The 25,429-nt window shown below is 41.6% G+C and overlaps 1 protein-coding gene across 2 annotated transcripts in view; it reads left to right on the forward strand.

Moving 5' to 3' along the window:
* The first annotated feature begins 8,209 nt into the window (after positions 1–8,209).
* The window catches only part of ryr3 (ryanodine receptor 3), a 349,432-nt gene continuing 332,212 nt past the window's right edge, over positions 8,210–25,429 (forward strand). For both annotated transcript variants that reach the window (XM_041214540.1, XM_041214541.1), the window contains exon 1: positions 8,210–8,282. In XM_041214540.1, coding sequence (XP_041070474.1) covers positions 8,235–8,282 — 48 coding nt within the window. In that variant the 5' untranslated portion in view covers positions 8,210–8,234. The remainder of the gene's footprint in view (positions 8,283–25,429) is intronic.

Consider the following 25,429-nt stretch of genomic DNA (forward strand, 5'->3'; position numbering starts at 1 on the left):
GCTTCTGAATCAGCACACACCCATGGTGAACACCATTTTGAAGAAGCACTGAGGGTAACAAAGGCACAGAATGTACTCTTGGTGGGGATTTCAATGTCCATCACCAAGAGTGGCTTGGCAGCACCGCTACTGACCCAGCTGGCTGAATCCTGAAGGACATATCTGCCAGATTGGGCCTGTGGCAGGCAGTAAGAGAACTAAAAAGAGGGAAAAGCCTGCTCGACCTCGTTCTCATCAATTTACCTATCACAGATGCATCTGTCCAAGACAATATTGGTAAGAGTGACAACCACACAGTCCTTGTGGAGATGATGTCCTGACGCTATCATCATGCTCAATGGGAAAGATTCAGAATAAGCTACCAGCTCAAAACGGAACATCCATGAAGCAATGTGAGCCATCAACAGCAGTCGAGATGTATTCCACCAAAATCTGTAACCTCATAGCCTGACATATCCCTCACTCTACCATCACCATGCAGCTACAGTGGAAGCAGCATGCGACAGACAGAGCTAAGCGATCCTGCAACCAACAGATCAGATCAAAGCTCTGCAGACCTGGCACATCCAGTCGGGAATGGTGGTGGACGATTAACTGGAGGTGGAGGTTCCATGAACATCCTCATCCTCAATGATGGGAGTGACCAGAATTTCAGCGCAAAAGACAAGGCTGAAGCAGTTGTAACCATCTTCAGCCTGAAGTGCCGAATGGATGATCTATCTCAGCCTCCTCTTGAGGTCTCCAATGTCACAGACACTAGTCTTCAGCCAATTCGATTCACTCTTCATGATATCAAGAAACAGCTGAAGACACTGAATACAGCAAAGACTGACAGCATCCTGGCTATAGTAACAAGTACTTGTGCTCATGAGCCAACTGCATCACTAACCAAACTGTTCCAGTACAGCTAAAACACTGGCATTTACTAGACAAAGTAGGAAACTGATTGGGTATGGCCTATCCACAAAAAGAGGGACGAATCCAATCCAGGCAATTGTCGCCCTATCACTCCAACCTCAGTCATCAGCAAAGTGATAAGGGATCAACGCCAGTGCTATTGAGCAACACTGACTTCCCAATAACCTGCTCACCAATCCTCAGTTTGGGTTCAAACAAAAACACTTGGCTCCAGACACCATTACGTGAAGGCTTAAGCCAAACATGGACAGAAGAGCTGAATTCCAGAGCTGACGGGCAAGAGTAACGGCCCTTGACATCGAGCTAGCATTTGACCGAGTTGTAACAAGGACCCCCAATAAAATTGAAGTCAGTGGGAATTGGGAGAAAACTCTCCACTTGCTGATGTCATACCGAACACAAAGGAAGATGGCTGTGCTTGTTGGAGGCCAATCATCTCATCCTAAGGTCGTTGCTGCAGGAGTTCTTCAGGCTAGTGGCCTAGGTCCAACCATCTTCAGCTGCTACAGCAATGGCCATCCCTCCATCATAAAATCAGAGGTGGCGATGTTTGCTGATGATTGCACAGTGTTTAGTGCCATACGCAACTCTTTAGATACTGAAGCAGTCCACAACTGCATGCACAAAGACCCGGATAATATTCAGTCTTGGGCTGATTAGTGGCAAGTGTTATGATCCCAGTTGATGTTACAATTGGACAAGCCTGATCCCAGAGTGGAACCCAGCTTGATAGATCCTAACTTTCAATTTATTTGTTTAGAGACGTGGAGAGTGGCTACTGGACAGAGTCACCGGAGTCAGCTAATGAACTTTTGACAATGAGTAAAACATTTATTTAACAAGAAAGGATGAACTATATTACAATACTCTTTCACCCACAACTATACCTTTACAGATATATACAGATTTGTAAGGATAGCACAAGTCACAAAAACCATCTTACACTCTAATGTTCACAGTAAGTACATAGTCCAATAGGTGACCTGTTGTCAGACACACCACACTCTGAAACCAAATGACAGATGTCACCCCAGACAGATGCTATGGATTTCTCCTTAACTCCCCCCAGATGCTTGTCACACTGTCAGCCAGCTAGTCTCACTGAACTCCGTCTTTCACACGAGGGTTTCCAATCTCCACTCTCCAGGAAGTTGCATTGGAGTCTTCTCCCAAACCCACACTTTCTCTCAGATGAGTTCCGCCAGGGTCAACCTCCAAGTTTCAAATTCTCCTTCCGAAGTTCCTCTCCCCTGGGTCACCACATGCATTCAAACTTTCTTCCACACTCTCTCTCACCGACTCAGCTGTCAACAGTATAACACTGCCCACATGCCCATAGCAAAGACTTACAGACCTTCAGCTGTCTCTTTGGACCTTCTGGCTTCTCACAAGCCGTTCTTGCTTTAAATCTGCTTCCTGCACCATTCATGTCATTAGGCATGAAGCTTGGAGCCCTTCTTTGCTCCTCACTCTTAACTTCACTTAACAGGGCCTTTTCCAGATTCCTGTCCTTCCGTTGGTTAGAAGGTCTGCTTGGCATCTTTCCTGTTCCACTCACCTGGATTTGGGGACTTTCATCTTTAGCTTAGGACTTGCTATCTGTCCCTTTGCTCCACTCCCTCTCTGGCATCTACTTTTAACCAACTTTGGTTTGGGACTGGCTCTCTGCCCCTTCTAGATTGCTTCTGCTTGGCAGCCGCTCCCAGCTGAACCCAAAACTGCTGTTCCTTTAGTTTTTTTGTGCATCTGTGTGGATGGGGCTTGACTCTCTGGATACCTGTTGCTAGGCAACAGCACAGTTTTTCGACTCTTGTGTTTGCTTAACTTAGCTCGAAGAATCGTAAAACTCATTAAAAACGCAGGCACCTTTTAAAGTGAAACTAAAACTCAACTTGACATTTTCGTAACCTACAAATATAGAAATACAAATCAAACTTAAACATTAAAGATATACCTTATTCTTAACACAGCCACAAATACAAATATAACTTACTTAAACCATCTCCAATAACAGAAAATCTAACCATCTCCCCTTGACATTCAATGGCATTACCATCGCTGAATCCTCAACTATCAACATCCTGGGGTGTCACCATTGATCTAAAACTTAACTAGATCAGTGATATAAATACTGTGGCTACAAGAGCAGGTCAGAGGCTGGGAATTTAGTGGTAACTCACCTCCTGGCTCCCCAAAGCCTGTCCACCATCTACAAGGCACAAGTCAGGAGTGTGATGGAATACTCTCCACTTGCCTTGATGAGTGCAGCTCCCACAACACTCAAGAAACTTGACACCATCTGGGACAAAGCAGCCCAATTGATTGGCACCACATCCACCATCTTAACTATTCACTTCCTCCATCAGTGACACCCTGTGGTTGTAGTGTGTATCATATACAAAAGAGACACTGCAGCAATCCACAAAGGATCCTTCAATAGCATCTTCCAAACCCACAAACTCTATCACATAGAAGCTCAATGGCAGTAGAACATTGCACCAGCAAGTACTCCTCCAAGCCATTCATTCATTGTCTCTGAGCCAAAGTCCTAGAACTCCTTCCCTTACAGCACTGGGTTGTGAGTGTACTTACACCCAATGAACTGCTGTAGTTGAATAACGTGACTCATCACCATCTTCTCAAGAACAATATGGAATGGGCAATCCCATCAATGCCCACATCACAAAAAGAACTGGAGCTCTGTGTTCACCCTTTCTGTCCTGTGGAGCAGCAGATGGCTGAGAGTTGCTGTTGCTCTTGTTGGTGTTGCTCCTGGTGTTGCTGGTGCTGCTCCATTTGTTCCTCATCAGAGGTCCAAAGTAGAGCTGCATAAGCTGCTTCCATGCTGGAGTGAAGGCTGACAGCTGGGAAGTGCAAATCAAAGTTTAAAAAAAACTCAAGGTAGCAAAAATGACCTGCAAAGTGTTGGAAGTCACCTTCAAAACAGTGAAAACACCCTCCTAGAACATGTACTGCAATTACAAGTTTTTTTATTTAGGCAAGGAAGCTGCTGTCATAGTTTGGCATTTACAGGCTTTCCAGCCTGCCAATTTCACAGCCCCTTCAATCTCTGCTGTGCTCTCACTTTGTTGACACTGGCAAATTTCATACAGCTCAGAAAATCAACATGCTGGCGGTTAAGGGTCACTTGTTATATGTTAATTGCTGAACTGAAATGTGCACCAGTCAAACCTGAAAGTTCAAGTCGGCTTTCTGACATGTTGGCATTTTGCCCACCTTTCAGCCATTGCATGCAGCAACACCTCCCCCCCATGCATGTCAAAACACCCTCCATAATAAGCCCATCTTATTGAATGCTTAAACACATTTTGTGTCTGAAAATAGGGTGTGACACCATCAAATTTCTTGGCCTAAGTGCATATCTTATTTGCTAATTGCTGGTCTAAAAGGAGGTAATTAAACTGCGTACAAGTGTCCTTTATTACGATAATGTTTAGAAAGATATTCAAATTTGCAGTGGCTGACTAGAAGGATCGTATGACAAGATTTAAATTTTAGATTGCTACTGTAATAAACAAGCCAAATAACATTGCCAAACACAATTCAGTAAGCAACTTATACTCTAAACTACAGAAAAGATCCCCCATTTAACCTTAAAGCTGGCAGAAAATCCCCTTCCACAGTTATACTTTATTCTGACCCTTAAGCTATTCTCAGCCCCCGGTGGCTTGATTCTTTTTCCCTTGTCTAGCTGGGTAACTTCTAATCCCCAAACTGATTTTCACAGAAAGGGTTAACTTGGAGACTCCTCCCTTTTGACAAAGTTAGGCAAATCTTCCAGCCTTGTTTAAATCCTCACAAACCTGGTCTCTTCAATCCGAATATGAGTCCCATGCACATTCTACATGATCAACAATAGAGACTGACTGCCTCTATCTCTTTGTACTTTCTCTCTCTCAGATTCTTGCAGGCTGACCATTTCTGTGAGGTTCAGGGATCTCTTAGGAAAAACCGTCTAACCCAAGACTACAGTGGCTTGCTGTAGACCCTTCCCCTCTCAAAGCCCATCTCCATGGCAACATGAATTGTGTGGGCCTTGTATCAAGGCATAAATGCTAATTAGCTATCCTTTGGATCCCCAACTCCATTCTATCTTGAAATTAAAAAGACAGTTTAAAGTATACCCATTTATAAAACCTGACCTTCCTAACACCTCCCTGTGACTTGGAGACTCAATCCGTCCACAATCAGCATAGCTGCCCTGGTCAGTGTTTACAGGTGTGAATATCTCTCACCTTCTTCCAAGTAAAACATTCTGGGCCCCCTTTAACCTTTAGCAACCAAGCCATACTTATTGCCGGGCAGAATTCAGAATGGGTCACAAATGTGACGCACTTTATTCCTCCATTTTATTATAAATTAAAGAGACAGTACCAAAATATAACAAACTTATAAACTGACATATTTGTAAAACTAGTCAGACACTAATTAGGGTGTGTGTCAAAAAGTGGCATGGGTCTTATTAGCGAAATGAAGCTTTGCCTAATTGTCATGATTGCTGGCAATATATTAAGTTAAAATTAAATACTATTTATATGAGAACTATAATGGCATCCAGTTCAGTTTCCAAATGTGCAAACATGTATTGAGAATTATGACTATATATCAAAACAGAATATACTGTAGAGAACTTATGCTGCTCCCTGTGTCAACAGTAAGTTAAATCCTCCTTCTCTGCCATCTGCAAGCCAGTTTATAAACAGATATGTCTGTCTAATTACAGAAGATACCCACCTTCTTGGGGAAATTATGAGACAAGGTGTCCAATATAGGAAACTTGTCAATGTTTTTATGAAGAGGTATACGGTGTTGTTCTTTGTAATGCTTAAAGGAAGTCTTTCCCCAAAGTGAAGAAATGGTCCTGCTGTCGGCTTCTTTAAGGATGTTTCCAGGTTTAGTGCTTCTAGTTAATGGAAATCAAGTCCCTCTTTTTCATCCCATTATTCCCCGGTCAACTGAAATCTGAAGGAAACGTTTTGACCGAATTGTCCACTTTAAGAGTGTTTTATTCTCAGCAGATACGATTATTAATTTATCTTTAGACTTGCATTTTTGCTGAAAGTTTGCATTCAGCATAATAACTGCAGAACAGGGTAATAGAATTGAATTTTCACACTCAGTGTTATCAACAAACAATCCAATTACAAAGGAAAGCTTGCTTCACTGTATCACATGAATTGTCTCCTCCTCAACTTGAGCAAAGCCATAGACAAAAGGCAAAAAGCTGCAGGTGCTGGAAATTTGACACGAAAACAGTATGACTGAAGAAGAGTCATATTCAATGTGAAACATTAACTCTGCTTCTCTCTCCGTAGATGCTGCCAAACCTGCTGAGTTTTTCCAGCATTTTCTGTTCTTATCTTTGAAAAGCAAACCTGAATTAATAAATGTGAATACCTTTGTTCCATTTGCAACCCTACTTAAAACCCTTGTGGGTAAAATTGGTACTCTTGTGGGTAAAATTACACCCAGGTATAACCAGAAAAGTCTGCTTTATACCATTTACTCTGGTTGGAGGGGTACCAGTCTGCAGCAAGATTATGTACAAACTCTGCATTAACTAAATAGGAGAAGTAGCCCCCACTTAGTGAGCCCTAAGGGAGTTTTGATCTGCTAAGAAAGTTACTTTGCTTATATGAATTATTAAACTGCCAATCCTTAGTTGTCTCATGATGGATACCTGCCAGGATTGATCAGGATCCAACAATTACCTGTATCGATTCCTTAATATCAGGTTAACACAAGAACACATAAAGCTTAATTTACAGCCAGCAGAATCACATGAACTGCAGTTGGAATGGGCAGAACTATGAGCCAGCAAAAACTAGCCACCAATCAGCTGTTACAACAGAAATTAAGTGAGTCTGCTGTGAGCCTTTGGTACTCACCCTTGTAGTTGGACAACTGCAGCAGGCACTGGGGAGAAAGTGTATAAACCCTGTAGAATGAAAGTGCACAACACAGTGAATGCCTGCGATTGTATTTTGTGCCAATCTTTTTTATGGATCCTCAACCACTTTTGGAGTCTGCTCAAAAAATATTTTTGTACGACTGTCTCATTACTCATAATCTGACATTAATTAGTCAAATTTCTCAGAGACCAAAAGGATCACGTTTGGGATAAAAAGAAAAAATGGATAATAAGTATGTTGCTGATTGGCTATTAAATCAGGCCCAGAATGGTGAACTGATAGTCGGCTTCATCTATAGGTTGTATGGATCCTATTTGAAAAAGAGAAATCTCAATCCATTCAAGAAACTGAACCGGACCACTCATACAAACACAGTCGCTGCAAGAGCAGATCAAAGACTGGAAAACTCGTAGCCAGCAACTCACCTCCTGACTCCCCAAAGCCTGTCCACCATCTACAAGACACAAGTCAGGAGTGCAATGGAGTACTCTCCACTTGCATGTATGGGTGCAGCTCCAACAACACTCAAGAAGCTCGACACCATCTAGGACAAAGTAGCCCTCTTGACTGGCACTTTAAACATTCACTCCCCACCCCACCCCAGGACTGGTGCATGGTACCAACGATGTGTATTGTATACAAGATGCACTACAGCAACTCGCCAAGGCCCCTTTGCCAGCACCTTCCAACCCCACAACCTCAACCATCTAGAAGGACAAGGGCAGCTGACACATGGGAACACCACCACCTGCAAGTTCCAGTCCAAGTCACACAGCATCCTGGGTTGGAAATATATCACCATTCCTGGGTCAAAATCCTGGAACTCCCTCCCTAACAGCACTGTGGGTGTACCTACACCACAGGGACTGCAGCGGTTCAAGAAGGCAGCTCACCACCGCCTTTCTCAAGGGCAATTAGGGACGGGCAATAAATGCTGGCCCAGCCAGCGAAGCCCACATCCCTTGAACGAATAAAGATGTAAAAGTCTTTGTTTTCTCATGACCGGTCAATATCACAAGCAAAGTGTCTTGCGCTGTCTATATCACAAATAGCAACATAAAGCAATGTGGATTCGGGTGTTATATTTCCGCCTCAGTTAATTAGGCGAACGGATTTAGGATTATATTTGGATTACCAACAACTTCCCCCTTAATGTGAAAAAGTCAACACGGAGTGTTTTGCTGGTCTCGGAATTTGCCATGGAAGGACAGAGGCAGTGCAAGGCAGGGCTGACTGACAGTCATTGAGAGCTCTCCTAATCAGCCCGGTCTCCCCTATAAGGATGTATATGGATCGGTCTATGCTAATACTGGGAGAAGAGCAGCTCGCCCAGATCAGAGGGACGAAGGGTCCAGCGTGAGCGGAGCCGGCTCTTCATCAACCATGGCTGAAGGGGGTGAAGGGGAAGATGAAATCCAGTTTCTTCGAACTGTGAGTAGTAACAAGCGAAATACCTCGACTCTGCTTCGAGCAGTAAGCCTGACCTATCCGGGCGTTGAACAGTCGGTATATTTGATGCTGTCAGCAGACGTGAATTCTCGAGCTGTGGGCAAGAAGAGTAAATGTGGCTAGTGCTCGATATTGGACCAGCATTTGGGGTTCCATACTCTCCGTGAACTTGCCCACCCACCCCCCCGCCTTCTCTTTGAAGTGTAAACCCTGTGTTAGACACTTGTGTAGCAATTCGTGGGAAGTGTCACCATTAGGTTACATTGCAGCGATGTTAACAGTTTGACAGGAATCCCAATTTAGCTGCGATTATTCTAGGATGTAAACTTTAAAGGGTATTGCTTGAAGGCTATTCTGCATTTCCCGGGGTAGTCGGTTTCCAGAGAGATTGTTTTAGCAAAATTCCGAGCCCCGTGGGTAACGCATTGACACCAGCTTGAAGTTTGTCGCGTTCACTAATTCAATAAAAGGCAGAGAATTAAAAAAAAAAATAAAAATAAAAACCACACAATACAGGTCCAAGTGAGAAGCGCTTAACGAGCGGTTGGTTGGTGTGTGGAAGATGAAGCTTTCCTCAAGCGGAGCTGTCAAGGCTGATTCAGAGTGACTCTTACACAGAGCTGGATTTCCCCGGGCAATGGGCTTTCCCAGGCGAAGCGCGATCCGCGGCTCGGACCTCAGCTCAGAGTGGCCGTGCCTATTTTTAGTGAGGTGGCTGTGGTGTATGCGAGGAATGTGCTGCCCAGGATTGTGGACTGTAAAGGGATCCGGACTGGCAGCGCGCACCCTCTCAACAGGTGCATTGTATCGCGCACCGCACCCCCCCCACCCCACGGGGACTGTGACTCCGGGCTTCGCCTGGTCATCGGTGTGCACTTGGGTTATCCTGAATGCTTTGGTGGCATGACATATGAACGCCGTGTTATGAACTTCATTTGGCAAGAAGGGGAGGGGGGGGGGCGGACTTGTATCTAAGTGTACCTCTATTTCCCTACCCACCCCCCTCCCCCCCCCCCACACACACACACACATTTTCTCAGTGATAAGCACTGACACTTACACACCTTTTTGAAATCACATACCCTGAGGGATAGTTCATTTCCTCTCTCCAACTGGTAGAAAAAAAAAGCATTGCACTTTTATATGAGGCTACAAAAAAATTGAGACCTCAACAATGTGAAACTTAGCGAGTTAAATGGGCAGAGTGGAGTTTTGCTCGAGATTTTCAACTCGCCCAGGTTCACACGGCATTTGGCGTGGTTTTTTTTTTTAATTCAAAAAGATGGGTGGGTGTCACTGACAAGGTATCACCCAACTCAAATCGCCCTGAAGATGGTGATGATGTGGCATGGAGAGGGTAGCTAGGAGTACAGCCATGTTGTTGGAGGACTGGAGTCACTGGCCAGGCAACAGTGGATTTTCTTTCTCTGTAAGGGCATGAGTGAAACAGTTGTATTCTTCATCACATTCTAACAGCTTCATCATTGCTGGTGGGTTATAAATTACTGAAAGAGCCACTTTCTGTGGCAGCATGCATTTTGTAGCCTTGAACTATGGAGAGTGACAGTGAAAGGCTCCAATATTCTTTCTATCACTTGGCTGATCAGAAACCTCGCCTGCTCTTGCCACCAGCCATTGCCATGTGCTGGAAGGATTTGCAGCTTAATACTCAACCTGTTTGGCTGTGTTGTGAACACACCTTCCTTGGACATCAAGTCCTGGGGTGGGACTTGAACCCAGAGCTCCTGGCTCTGAGGCAGGGATGCTACCCACTGCTCCACAAGACCTCCTATTGCTACTGGTTACCAGTTTTTATTTCAGATCTTTTAAAAAGCATATTTCAAACATTCAGGTATCATGATGTGAATTTCTTTTTATCTTTGAAGGTTTTATTTAAAGAACATTTCACATCAATTGCTTCAACATAAAACTCACTTTGTTATTTCTGAGATGTAGGACTCCGAGGTTGGTGTGTTTTAACAGGAGCTGAACTAAATGCAGGTCCTAAGAACATAGTGTTGTGTTTTCTGTCCAGGGAGTTCACATTTAATTAATAATGACCACAAACATATGACTAAATTACTGTTTCACTCAAATTTTTTTCTGTACAACATGTGCAAGATAGGCTGACAATCTTGTCCTGAATGAAACTGTTGCCATGTGAGAAGCTGGTGTGGAATTTACTTGTTCACAATTTGGATGAAAATGAGATGCTGATCTGAGAATTCCTATCACTTCAAAAATGGCCTCATGAGCGTTAGTGAAAAATGAGTTTAATTTTTCTCGCTTGTAAGAACATTGATTACAATTCCTGCTACATTCTGCAGCTGTGCAGCCGACTTGAAAGAATGTTTTTATACTTCCTGTTAATGAGCTTGACGGAGGGGAAGATTTTAAAGTACTGCAGTGGCACAGGTTTTTTTTTCATTCTTTGATGGGATGTGAGTGTCACTGGAAAGAGATTTCTTGCCCGTCCCTCATTGCCCTTGAACTGAGTGGCTTGCTAGGCCATTTCAGAGGGCAATTAATAATTAACCATACTGCTGTGGGTCTGGAGTCACATGTAGGTCAGACCAGGTGAGGACAGCAGATTTCTTCCCCTAAAGGACATTAATGAACAATATAAGTTTTTACAGCAATCGACGATAATTTTATGGTCACCATTACTGAGGTTGTATTAATCAAATTAAAATTCCCCAGCTGTTATGCTGGGATTTGAACCCATGTCCCCAGAGCATTAGCCTGGGTCGCTAGATCACTAGTCCAGTGACATTATGACAATGGGCGTGAATTTCTGCACCCGCCTGCCACTGGGATCTTCCAGTCCCACCGCAAACCAATGGACTTCTGGCTGAGGCAGCGCCTCACCCACGGTGGGTCTCACCTGCGAGGGGGCCGGAAAATCATGGCCTATGGCAGCATCTCCTGCTAGGCTTGCACAGTAGTAGGTTCAAACAAAGCCCTTATATTAATTGTTGATAATCTTGTGGTACAAGCTAATTGTACATGATTTCAGTCTCTCTATAATTTGTACATCATTATTAATTAATATCAGCCATGCATCACTTTCTAGCAATCCTAAATCTGCCATAATGAAGAATAGCTCTTGAATTAAATGACTATGAGCCACATTTTTGCATTCAATGATGCTGTTTGTTACTTTTACACTTGTCCATGGACTTTTCATGGTCTTGTACATGGAACTTTCTGTCAGCCAATTATCAAAAAGGCGCACTGTCTCCTACAGGGTATCTGCGACCCATTGACCAGGACAAGCAACTGTGTATCTCCTTAACCAATCCAACCAGTTAATAAACAGTAAAGAGTTGGAACCAGAAAGTGTAAGTTAGAATATTGAACTCAATCTCAAATTGGGCACAGAAAGAAAAATAGAGAAGGAAAGAAAAATTGGCTTAAGAAAGAGATAAGAGAGACAGAAATAAAAAAAAGTTTAAAAACTATTGAAATTTTATTTTTCCCATCTCCTGAAGGAATAAAACTCCATATTTGTTGTTAGTTTTCAGTGCCAAAGAGGTTGTTTAGCAGTTATTAGCACTTACCACAGCTCTAAAAGTACTTACACTGGAAACATACAAGCCTTAACTTATTTCTGATTTTAATATGTAAATATCAAGTATATGCAGGAACTTCATGTGCTTCATGTATTTGAATGGTGAATCTCTTGATGAGATACCTTTGTTGCAGAGCTTGAGGGCACCTTAGACACAATTTCCTGATTTATACACTTAACTGCCCATGTGTTGCCACTGGAAGTTGCTATCCAATGTACAATAAAAAACTGTGAGCGATGTTAGACCCACCATTATTTTTATCAAATCCAGCCCAATATTTTGTGATGATGATGCAAGGATGTGAATGTTGTTGTCAGTAGATCAACCAACATTAGAGTGTGAACCAGACGAATCCTTGACCCTTGACTGTCTGGGAAAATAGCATCATTGTCTAAGGGATTATTAGGTATCTAAATGAACCTTGCCTAAATTGATTTACATTAACTTGTCCAAATTGTATTAGTATTTATGCAACCATAGTTCATCGGATTAGTGCACTATGGTCAAGTAAGTTAACCACTTTTCCTAAATCATGATAGAAGTCAGACAACACAATCAGAAGCAGACATTTCTTTACACATATGTGACAGCACGATTAGCAGCATTCCAGTATTAAGCACTAAAAGTATACAAGATACTTAAACAGATATAATTAACTAGAGTTAATGAATAAACCTAAGGCTATAAAGGGAGATTAGGTGCATCAAAGTAACCCAATATCAACAGGGGTTTACCTAATACATGTTATTGGCTAAACTTTGCTCTGTCACCATTCATTAAATTTCTACTTGCCTGTAGACCTGCTCTGAGCTTTTTATGACAAGTTCCTGTCAGTCAATCATCTAAAAAGTGCAGCACCCTCTCCAGGTCACCTGGGACTTGTGTAAACAGGACAAGTAACTGTGTATTTTCTTAACCAATCAGATTGCAGAACCATTAATGAGCAGCACAGCTTCTGAATCTGGAAGTGTCAGTTAGAAAGTGAATTAAAAGTCACATCAGATACCAAAACCAGAATTAAAAGAGAAAATGAAAAACTGGATTAAGAGAGAGATAAAAGAAGCAGAAAGAATATTTATTTTTAAAAAAATCTCAAACAATAATCATAAGCTGAAGGAATGAGACTCCAAATTTGTTAAAGTTAATTTTCAGAGCCAGTGAAGTTGTTTGTCAGTAGTTAAGGCTTGCCATGCCATTGAAACTGTACTTACACTGGAACAGACAAGGCCCATTTTTTTTGGTTGAATTTCATCCATAGCTATTATGTAAGTTTTATTTATTTATTTATTGTTCATGGGATGTGTGTGTCATTGGCCAGGCCAGCATTTATTGCTCATCTCCAATTTCCTTTGAGTAGGTGATGGCAAACCATCTTCTTGAACTGCTGAAGTCCACCTGGTGTAGCTGTTAGGAAAACGTTTCCAGAATTTTGACCCAGCAACAGTGAAGGAACAGTGAAATAGTTCCAAGTCAGGATGATGTGTGAATTGCGGGTGGGGGTGGAGGTGGGGGGGGGGGGGGGGTCTTGCGGGTGGTGGTGTTCCAATGTGCTAGCTGCCCTTGTTATTTTAACTGGTAGAGGGCATGAGTTTGGAAGGTGTGGAAAGTACAGCAAATTCATGCCTTTCAATGTATTTGATTGGTGAGTCAGATGGTGAAATGTCATTTTTGGGAAGATTTTGGAAGAACAACATATCTTGGACAACACCTTCCACATTTTTACATTGAACTATGCATGCATGGTTGTTAGAATTTGCTGTTCAATTTGCACCAATTGAGCCTTACTATTATTTTTACAGCAAAACCTGGGATTGTATTAAGGTCAAGGTCAAAGATTCCTGTGAATTCAGCAAGGATAATGTATGATTAGATTTCTTGTATTGTTGACAAGTTAAGAACTTTGGATAACAAGTCTACCAGTCTAGCTCATGTTGCATGACTTGGGTCCTCGGGATTCTGCAGTTGGCACTATTCTATTTTCTACGTAAATCATCCCCTCTATAAAAGTGATGCTTGCTATTAACCTAATTCTTCAGGTTCTTCTAAACACTTCCTCCAACATATCCAAGCTTCTCTTATCTGGTGGCGCAGTATCCTGTCATTGTTGGAGATTTTTTATCCAGCTAAAAGTCTTTTCTTCCCTTCTTCTCTTTCCACACCCCACTCCACCTTTCTTGCGTGCAACAAACCCCACAACATTTTAATCAACGTGGGTGTAGTTGAAGTTCACTTTTTAGATGTCAGTCATCTTAAACAGACATCAGTCCAAGGATTTGCAATAAACCAATTTTAATAGCAAATCAATAATTCAGACATGCAGCCTAGCTCATGAGTCACTATGATTTCTTGGCTGTCATTAACTGAAAAACTGAACGATGTCAGATAAAATTGGCACTTGAAGTAGGCAATGTCCCTAAGTTCACAACATAGCTCTACCAGTTCTGGCCGTGAACAGTTCTTTGTCTCAAAATGCTGTCATGAAAAATCAATGATTTTTAGTATGACTCTTACAGTTGTCCCAAAGTTCAGGTTGTTGATAACTTTATTGTTATGGACTCTTTCTCCCAACAGACTCAAAAGGGCTATCATGAAAACATCAATAAAAGAAAGAAAAAATGTGCAATAATATAGCACTTGCCATGACCACGCGCCACCACAGAGTGTTTGAAGTACTTTTGAAGTGTAGTCACCGATGTAATGTAGCCAATTTGCACAAAGTAGCAATAAGCTAAATGACCAGGCAATCTGTTATCTTAATTTATGTTGGGTGAGAAATAAATATTTCCCAAGAAACCATGAGAATTCATCTGTCCGCCTTCAGGGCAAATATAGATAGCAGATTACATTTTGATGACTACCAATGATTCATTTCAGTTAATTACCTGTGGCATACAGTAATCACATGGATAGTCTTAATTTCTTGTTCTTAATAGTTTAGAGAACAGAGTTCATGGGGATCTGTAGCAATATTCTAGGCTTACAGAAAATTGAAATGATTAATGGAAATAATTTTAAATAAGATTTATAAGAAATTGCAGCTCAATCAAACACATTCAACTAATTGAGATGAATAAATACTTTTCAAATCATCACCTGATTGCACTGGTAAAATCCATGAAATGGCTTAATCCAGGTGCCTTATATAATCCCCATTGCGTTTACCATCTTCTGCAGTAACGCACAGTGTGACAGCATTGCTATGTCAGTGATTGACCATGCTGGGAAATAAAATAATTAATGCGATGCTTATTGCATAACAAAAACCAATCAAGGGAAATAAAGTACACTTTTTAAGCTATAAACAGAGAAACAGCTAGAAAATCCATTGCCACATGGATTTCAAATTGTGGTAGAAAAGTTGCCTTCTTCTGCAGTGTGAATTGCTGTGCTTTTAATATATGGATTTTCACATAAGGTTCTTTAAATTGTCGGCCATGAGTGAATTGGCAGTTAATGTACAAATGGAAAGTACTGTAGGTGCTGGAAATTCCAACAAACGCAGGATTAAATGCTGGTAATAACTCAGCAGGCCAAGCAGCCTCTATGGAGAGAGAAACAGGTCACCGGCTAGCTGATCTGCTGAGTATTTCCAGCATTTTCTGGTTTTATTTGCAGTTAATCAGAATTAATTGTGTAAATGGGGACTTTATACTGAGCACGTTCGTCATGAGCAGAATGAAACATTGAACGATCGTTATTACGGATGTGTAGTAGCTGGTTGTCATTTTTTGTCATTCTCTAACAAAATTGCAAGAAGGCCCATTTTTAAAATTTGTTCTTGCTGAGAATGGGATTTTGTTAAAAGGTCATAAATTGTGAAAATACTTGCCATATCTTACATTTTTCAGAACAGGGAGATGTATGATAAGGGCTCCTTTTGTTTTCTCCCAATTTAAAGAAGTAAAAATATGCAATTATGGAATTATTTAGAATGGGAAAAATCATAATTATTATACCATGACATTGTATAATAATTTCAGATAGTTTAAGATAGCTCAGATATTGGTAATTAAGTAGAGCCTGTTAATTTAATGTCCAAGGCAGACATTAAAATAAGAAATTATAATGGACTAAATGCATTACATGTTGAACAGTAACATTAATTCATTTAAATCTTAAATACCCTCCTTCATTATTTTCCCAATTGAAATTGAATCGCTTTAGAGCAGGTGATTGATCAGTGATTCAGCAGCCTAAGATGTAATAATTATTTTGTAAAAGGCCTACTGCTAGTGAAACCTCCAATAATTTGTTTAATATGTTCAACTTGTGGTAATTTGTTCGATTAATTAAATGTTACAATGGGCCAGTAACTTTGACAATTGGATCTTAAGTATTCTTGACCAATCAGAAAACAGAAATGTCAGTCCAATTTTGCTTAATGAGGTGGCCATTGACTATTTATCGTCATGAGGGTCTCTATTATTTACAATTACAAGTTTCTCAAATAGATTAAGGATCAATTAGTTCAGCAAAGTCAATAGTTCACTTAGGTATTTCCATGAGTTGAAATATTAATAGCGTATTGAATGATATAGAATAACTCACTAGGTACTGTGGGCTATGTGATAGTAATACATTTTGGAGTTGAGATGAGAAGCGAAGCTCAAGTGGTTGTTGACTGATTTCAAATCTAAAGTGCTATTACTTTGTAACACATGCAAAGGTGTGAAAGTGTATAATTCTTTATGACATACAAAAATATAATAACTTTTTTTTATCATTTTTAAGCTTCTGGTGTTCATGTGTATTGGGATTTCAAGAGTTTGGGTAGTTTACTTTAAGAAAGAAAGAAAGATTTTTATAGCACTCGCAGCCTCAGCATGTTCCAAAGTGCTTCACAGCCAATGAAGTGCTTTTGAAGTGTTATCGCACGGGAAATTGTGGCAGCAAATTTGTGCTAAGTAATTTGATAATAAAGCAACATTCTGTTTTTGTGGTGTTGACTCAGAGCTAGATATTGGCCAGGATTACCAGGAGGAACTGCTCTCATGCAAATGGTCCCATGAGATATTTCAGCACCACCTCAGATCGCAAATAAAGCCAAGTTTAATACCTCATCCAATAGACAGTGCAGGATTCATTCAGTGCTACACCAGAGTGTTAGCCTAAGTTTGTGTGTTCAAGACTGTGGAGTGTGACCTGCACCCATAATTGTGTGACTCAGAGTCCTACGCATTGAGCCACAGTTGGCACTTCAACACCAGAATAAATTCTGGCATCTGCCTTTATTTTACCAGCTCTGTAATATTGCAGCTTCTGTGTCTATTGTACATCTATCATGTGGTCATTCTCTGTGTATCTGTAATTGAGAGTAACATCAGCAATTGCTTCTCAATGGCAGTCACTTGGCTGAAAACTAATCGGGACACAACTGTCACTCCATTTTGTCACTGTCCTACCGAAAACAATTATCTTTTAACACATTTTATCCAGAAAAAGATATTCAGAGGCTATATATAAATATTGCTAAGCAAACATAGTATTTGTTGCAACAAAACCAGAAAACGCTGGAAAAACTCAGCAGGTCTGACAGCATCTGTGGAGAGAGAAACAGAGTTAACGGTTCAAGTCCATATGACTCTTCTTTGAGCTCTGAAGAAGGGTCATACAGATGCAAAACGTTAACTTTGTTTCTCCCTCTCCACAGATGCTGTCAGACCTGCTGAGCATTTTCTGTTTTTGTTGCAGATTTCCAGCATCTGCAGTATTTTGCTTCAACCATAGTATTTGTTGCCACATTTTAAATGTATTAGTAAAACGAACCTCAAAAGGTAACAAATGTAAAAAAAAAAAACATTTTATTCTGAAGGTTGAAAATCAAAGGTTATTTATTTGAGAATATGTCCTGGTGACTCTTATTTGGAGGCTGATTTATCTGGAAGCATGTGGCGTTCCAGCTTGGTTCTCCCTGGTATAAAATTAGACGTAGAAAAGCGGATGTTGCCAAGATTCATGCGCTCCCTGCTCCCATCTGCCTTCTGAGGTCATTGCACCAGCACCTCCACATCAGCAAAGTAATGACACATACTAACTGCATGGTAGATAGGATTTCTAAACAAGTACCTATTTCAGAATAGCAATTGGATTGTGATGCTATTAGTATATTTCTCTGTATGAAACAAAGATTAACTACATTGATTTATAACTGTATCACAAAATAATGCTTTGTCTCAGATATTATAACACAATACTGGAAGACTAAAGCGCACTGTTACAATTGGCCATTTTTTCTCATAAATTAGCAAGTTTTATATAATACCCAGAAACGGCAGATATATTTTATGATTTTATTTCTTCATAGCAAATCTTTTTTTAAAAAAAAATCACCTAACCTGACGTGAACATTTCAGAGTAATAAATATCTTAACAATTTATGACTGTGGTTAAGCAACTATTTTAAAATTCTCATCCTTGCTTTCAAATCCCTCCATAGCCTCGTCCTTCTCTATCTCTGTAATCTACTCCAGCCCCACTACCCTCCAAGATATGTACACCCCTCTAATTCTGGCCTCTTGAGCATTCCTGATTTTAATCGCCCCATTATTGATGGCTTAAGCAGCCGGGCCTTAAGCTCTGGAATTCCCTCTCGAAACCTTTCTGCCTCTCCACCTCATATTTCTCCTTTAAGATGTTACCCTTTAAGACACTACTTAAAACCCAGCTCTCCGACCAAGCTTTTGAGCATTTGGTCATCGGTCATAATATCTCCTAAAATGGCTCGGTGTCATAGCTTATTTTGTAATGCTCCTGTGAAGCACTTTCGTTACATCAACAGCACTTATATATATGCAAGTAGTTCTTGTATCCTTTCAGCAAGGACAACATTAACCAGGGTTTAACTATTGCTGTTATAACATGAGGCACTATTTCACATGAAATTTTCACATGCAGCTTTTACTGTCGTGATGTATTGTTATTCTAAATTCAATACTCCTATGTCATTTCTAATTATTATTCCATAAAAATATTGATTATGATTTGTAGAGAAAACAACCCCTTACAGTTTCTCCTGAGCAGTAGGATGTATCCATTTTACTTTACTTGAAATTAATCACAATAATTGTTTTTGAGGCATTATTATCTGAAAAGAAAAATTACAGGTTGTGCATATGTAATCCATCAAGATATCAGAGCTGGAAACAAGCTTACACTAGTTTAGAGTTAATGAAGAATCTCTTTTATACAAAACAGTGGCCTGAATTTCACGCTTGGCCAAGTCTGCGGGTCCAAAAGCAGACACGAAATGCGCTTCCGCCTGCAATTGGCCCCCAAACACAATTTCACACTGGCTGGTCAATTAACGGCCAGCCAACGTGAAACGTGTTCTGAGAAAGCCTCAGCGCTGAGGGGATGCAGGAAGAGGGCAGGCACTGACATAAGTGAGGGTGTGGGTGGGTGCTTCTGGCAAGCTCCCTGAAGGCAAACAGTTGTTGAGGGAGCTGCACACCTGGACAGATTAAATGACAAGAAAAAACTTGAGTCTATGCAACACATTCAAGCACCTGACAGCAGAACTCAAAAAACATCAGTCCCCAGATATCTTTTTTAAATTATATTTCACCCTGGGCATTTCATCCCACCCTTAGATGAGGTTTCGTTAAAAATGGGCTGCCCGCCTGCCTGTTTTGCCCATGCGACGAGTGCGAAATCACACGGGCAACCTAAAATCGTAGGCCTAAAATAGTGCCCTTAATTGGCCCTTTAATTGTCGGCGGGCATGGCTCCGATTCCTGTGTGCACCCGCCAACCTCAAAATTGCTCTCGTCCACGATGACGTTGGGACGCACATCGGATGTAATTTCACGCAATTCCACGTGTGTTCAGGCATGCGTCCGCCCAATCAATGCAAAATGCTGGCCAGTAGCTTTTGTTTGGCGATCATTTGCATCTCATTGAGACTGAGAATTTCATTTACCCTCTTGTATTGTAGCTTCTGCTTAGAAAATTAGCATTTCTCTTCAATAGATACTCCAATTTTATGTCATTTCTACCGCCCGTTCCTGTTATATCTTCACCTTTTTCACTTGAATGAACACATTGCACTGATCAAAAGTGCAGCTCTCTTTCTAGATAAATAATTAAACTTAAAGGAAAAACTCTCCAAAATTCCATGACAAAACTGACCAATTTATTTGATGTTCATTTAAATGATACATGGTCCAGTTTGAATATATTATGACAAATAGCAGCAGATGAAACATATCATTTGAATTGTAAATGTTCCAGTTTAGGAAGTTATAATTTGGCTTATCAAGCTTGTGAATGGCAGATCTTCAATGAGACCAGCGTATTCTAATTGGACTTTGCTCATGTTGTCATCATATTGGAAAATCTGAATATGATAACAGATCAGTTGAACACACTATTTTGACTTAAGTATATAAACTGGAGATGATACAGATTTTCAAATAAAAATGTTTCTGTGTTTATATCTTTATTAGAACCATAGAACCATAGAACACTACAGCACAGAAAATCAGGCCATTCGGCCCTTCTAGTCTGTGCCGAAATATTATTCCGCTAGTCCCATTGACCTGCACCCAGTCCATAACCCTCCAGACCTCTCCCATCCATGTATCTGTCCAATTTATTCTTAAAACTTAAGAGTGAGCCCACATTTACCACGTCAGATGGCAGCTCGTTCCACAGTCTCTCACCACTCTCTGAGTGAAGAAGTTCCCCCTAATGTTCCCCCTAAACCTTTCCCTTTTCACCCTAAAGCCTCTCGTGTTTATCTCTCCTAATCTAAGTGGAAATAGCCTACTCACATTTACTCTGTCTATACCCCTCATAATTTTGTAAACTTCTATCAAATCTCCCCTCATTCTTCTACGCTCCAAGGAATAAAGTCCTAACCTGTTTAATCTTTCCCTGTAACTCAACTCCTGAAGACCCGGCAACATCCTAGTAAATCTTCTCTGCACTCTTTCAATCTTACTGATATCCTTTCTGTAGTAGGCGACCAGAACTGCACACAATACTCCAAAGTTGGCCTCACCAATGTCTTATTATATGCAATCACACTATGAAATACTTCAGAAATATTTTAGCCATAACCTGTGTATAACACATTAAAAATCTTTCTTCTAGTCACACATCATGTTTATGGCACTTGACTCCCCCTTGATATTTTTGTCACTTTTTTGTGTCAAATTCATCCATTATAAATTCCCATAGCCAGGTTATTTAGGTCAGCGAGTGAGGGGGCCTATTCAGGCTATTTAAAAAGTAATTGAAATAATTAATGGACCTGCCCGTTCAACCTTAAGGTTGGCGGGCAGGCTGGGAGCCCTGGCGGGCTTCAGAAAAAGCGTGAAACCTCATCCATGAGACTTTTTAAAAAATTTAATAAATGTTTGATTAGGAGCGATGGACATGTCCCAACCCAGGGGACATGTCATGGAAATTTTATTCTTGCCCCTTCACCATTTTTAAATTTGGCGCCGATCTCTCTGAGGCAGCACTTAGCCTCAGGGAGATGAGTGCGCTCCTTTGTGCGCATGCGCAAAAGAGCATACTCTCGCCTGAGGGATTCTACCCCCCACCCCCCACCTCCCAGCAACCCCCCCGCCCCCCCCCCCCCCGCCCGCACAGGGGATGTAAAGCGCTTCCTGGTGGACGTCAAGATGGGTAGGCCTTAATTGACAAGTCCACGTAAAATGGCGGCAAGCCCCCAATCGGGGGCGGCAATCGGAGGCGTGGCCGCACACGCCCGCTCCTGCACGTTCCCCCCCCTGCCTGCAATGGGGGGGAAAATTCTTCCCTATGTCTACATTTATCATGGAGGGTCCCTATGGAAACCCATCAGCCTGACCATTAGATAAAAGCAAAATACTGCGGATGCTGGAGATCTGAGACAGCAGGCCTAACAGCGTCTGTGAAGAGAAAAAACAGAGTTAATGTTTCGAGTCTGCGTGACTACTTTGAAGAAGAAGAATGGTCGGCTCCTGCCTGCTCGTGCTGAGCCTACCTGAGCGATGTAAAATCCTGGCCGTGAAAATCTGGGCTTAGCCAGAGCTGCGACAATGTCCAGTGAATTTGGAGTGTGAGCATCAGCAGTGTATCTAATTTACCAGGATATATCTGTGCTGTTCAGTCAACTATACTGAGGAAACTTTTTGTTATTCATCCGGGGCATTGCTGGCAAGGCCGGCATTTATTGCCCATTCCGAATTGCCGTTAAGAAGGTGGTTATCCACCTTCTTAAACCCTTAAATCGCTGACGTCTGTGTGAAGTGAATGCGCAGACTGTGCTGTTAGGAAGAGAATTCCAAAATTTTGAACCAGAAACAACAAAGTAATAGTTCCGAGGAAGGATGGTGTGTGAGTTCGAGGGGAACTTGCACTTGGTGGTGTTCCCAAGCATCTGCTGCGCTTTGCTTTTCTAGGTGGTAGGGGCTGTAGCTTACTTAAACTTCTAGAAGTTTCTGCCCAAATGCTTTTAAAATTTGAAATTCAAAACTAAATGTCGAAAGGCTAGACAGCAAATTTCCACAGGTTTTCTAAAGTAAAATTCTTATTGATTTTGTTAAAACGTAGGCTGTGTGTGTTATGTGCCTAAGGGAGAATTTTGATGATACGATTGTTAAGATCGCAAGGGAGACCAGTAACTTAAAAAAAAACAAACTTGAACTCCCAGCGGAGAGTTTTCTGCACGTCGGGAGTGAGCGGGGGATGGGCGCAGAGCCGATCATTGCCCGCAATCGGCTGCGTGCCGCCATTTTACGTGGGTGGGCCGATTAAGGCCCGCTCAGCATGACGCAGGGCTGGTAGCGCTCAGCACTACCTGTGCGGGGAGGGGGAGGAGGAAGAGTCAGGGCCTGCTCTCTTTCCTGCATGCCCGCGACAGAGCGCAGGAGTCTCCCTGAGGCACGGAGCTGCCTCGGGGAGATTAAGTACATAATAAAAGTTCATGAATAATGAAGGTAAAAATTATTTAGACGTGTCCCCTCATGTGACAACGTCACAAGAGCTGGGACATGTTTCTGAGTGTGCAAAAATTATTTACTAATTTTATAAAACCTTCAGGAAACGTCATCCCGCCCGTGGATGAGGTTTCCAGAAAAACGCAAGGGGCGCTTGGGCTCTTCGCCTGCCCCTCCACCCCCCTCCAAACCTTAAGGTTGGAACGTCAGCGCTGTTAATTATCTAAATTACTTCCCTAATGGGCTTAACAGGCCTTTGACAGTTCGGCAGGTGTGCAGCTGCCTCCGGCGTGTGCCTGTTGAACGAAAGATCTAAATGATGCGCGATGAAGTCGGGACGCAAACCTGACAGCACCTCGCGTCATTTTGGCATTCCGCATGTCAGGCCCACCCCCGAAGGCCGACATCAAAATTCTGGCCCCAGTTATTAACTGAACGAATTACGCCACAGGATTTTACATTTTAAACAATGCTTTTACTATACAAGAGTTAAACAAAGCAAGTAATACAAACTTAACGCTACAGCTAGGGCCTGAACTTCCTCGGACTGGCAATCCTCTCCTGAAGGACTTAATAATTGTGGATGTCCCAGCTTGAGCTTGGACCTCAATGCACTGTTACCTAGTGACTCCATGTCAAAAAACACCCTCGGTGTTTGATAGCTCTGTGTTCTGGTCTACAGCTCCTGGCAGATTTCTCTCTCTGCTTCTCAAAGCTCCAGTTCTGTCTCTGTTTCTGTGAGAAACACACAGATAAACACAAAGCAAAAGAAAACTCCCTGCAATCTGTCTCCATGGCAACACAGCATCCCTGGGGTGTCCCAAACCGAGATCCCAATTAACCATCTCTAAATCCCAAAACTGTCTTTTGAGCTGGGAAACCATATGATTAATTTAAACTCCCTTTGAAGACAACTGTAGGCATCTTGTTTCATGAAGAAACTCAGAAGGGGCCACCCATTGTTTAAGGTTTTCTCATTTCCAGTAAGGTCATTATTCCATAAACATAGGGCACCCTGTGAATCGTAATCACTTTAAGTCTGTTTACCGCTCTCCCAAACCAGGTGCTTTTAAAAACTTCAATCCCCAAGTTAAAATACTCCTACAACATACGAATCTTGAAATGAAACATTTTTACAACCTAGTTGTAGCCTTTCTTTTGTTTTCTATAACTGATAAAAGGTGAAAGATGGGGTTTGGATGAGGGGGATGGAGAGAAGACAGCGAGGCATTAGAGCAGTTTCTTAATTTAATGCGACTTCAATTTCCAAAAGAAAGGATGCATTTTGCAGTTGTAATGATGGTGAAACTGTCAAAAACGGTTGTAAGGATAAGCCCAGCAATTAGTGTAACTTCAGTGGTGGGCAAAATTCTAGAAACAATTATTCGGGATAGAATTAGTATTCACATGGAAAAGTATGGGTTGATAAGGAAGAATCAGCATGGATTTCTAAAGGGGAAATCATGTTTAAGTAACTTGCTGGAGTTATTTGAAGAGGTAACCAAAAAGGTCGTTGAGGGCAATGCTGTTGACGTGGTGTACATGGACTTTCAAAAGGCATTTGATACAGTGGCACACAACAGATTTGTGAGAAAAGTTATTGCTCATGGAATAAAAGGAACAGTAGCAACATGTATACAAAATTGGTTGCAAAATAGGAAGCAGAGGGTAATGGTCAATGGATATTTTTTGGGCTGGAGGAAGGTTTGTATTGGAGTTCCCCAGGGGCCAGTATTGCGACCCTTGCTTTTCCTGACATATATTAATGACCTAGATCTTGATGTGCAGGGGACAATTTCAAAGTCTGTGGTTGATACAAAGCTTGGGGTTGTTGTAAACTGTAAGGAGGACAGGGTAGAACTTCAAAAGGTCATTTTAAGTTGGAGGAGTGGGCAGATAGATGGCAGATGAAGCTCAATGTGGAGAAGTGTGAGGTGATGCATTTTGGTAGCAAGAACATGGACAGGCAATATAAAATAAGGGGTGAAATTTTGAAGGGGATGCAGGAGCACGAAGACCTGGGTGTATATGTGCATAGATCATTGAATGTGGCAGGACAGGTGGAGAGAGCAGTTAATAAAGCATATAGTATCCTGGGCTTTATTATTAGGGGCATAGAGTACAAGAGCAAAGAGGTTATGCTGAATTTATATAATACACTTGTTAGACCTCAACTGGAGTATTGTGTACAGTTCTGGGTGCCACATTATAGGAAGGATGTGAACATATTGGAGAGAGTGCAGAAGAGGTTTACAAGAATGGCTCCAGGATGAGGAGCTCCAGCCATGAGGATAGATTGGAGAGATTGGGACTGTTGTCCTTGGAGAGAAAAAGACTAAGATGAGATTTGGTAGAGATGTTCAAAATCATTCGGGGGCTGGACAGAGTGGTTAGGGAGAAGCTGTTCCAGCTCGTAAAAGGATCAAGAATGAGAGGGCACAGATTTAAAGTGATTTGCAAAAGTAGCAAATGTGATGTGAGAGAAAACTTTTTCACACAACAAGTGGTTCAGGTCTGGAATGCACAGCCTGGAAGTATGGTGGAGGCAGGTTCCTGATGCATTCAGGAGGGCATTGGATGATCACTTGAATAGAAACAATGTGCAGGGGTACGGGGAAAAGGCAGGGCA

The sequence above is a fragment of the Carcharodon carcharias genome, chromosome 20 (assembly GCF_017639515.1).
Source record: "Carcharodon carcharias isolate sCarCar2 chromosome 20, sCarCar2.pri, whole genome shotgun sequence".
Taxonomy (NCBI): Eukaryota; Metazoa; Chordata; class Chondrichthyes; order Lamniformes; family Lamnidae; genus Carcharodon; species Carcharodon carcharias.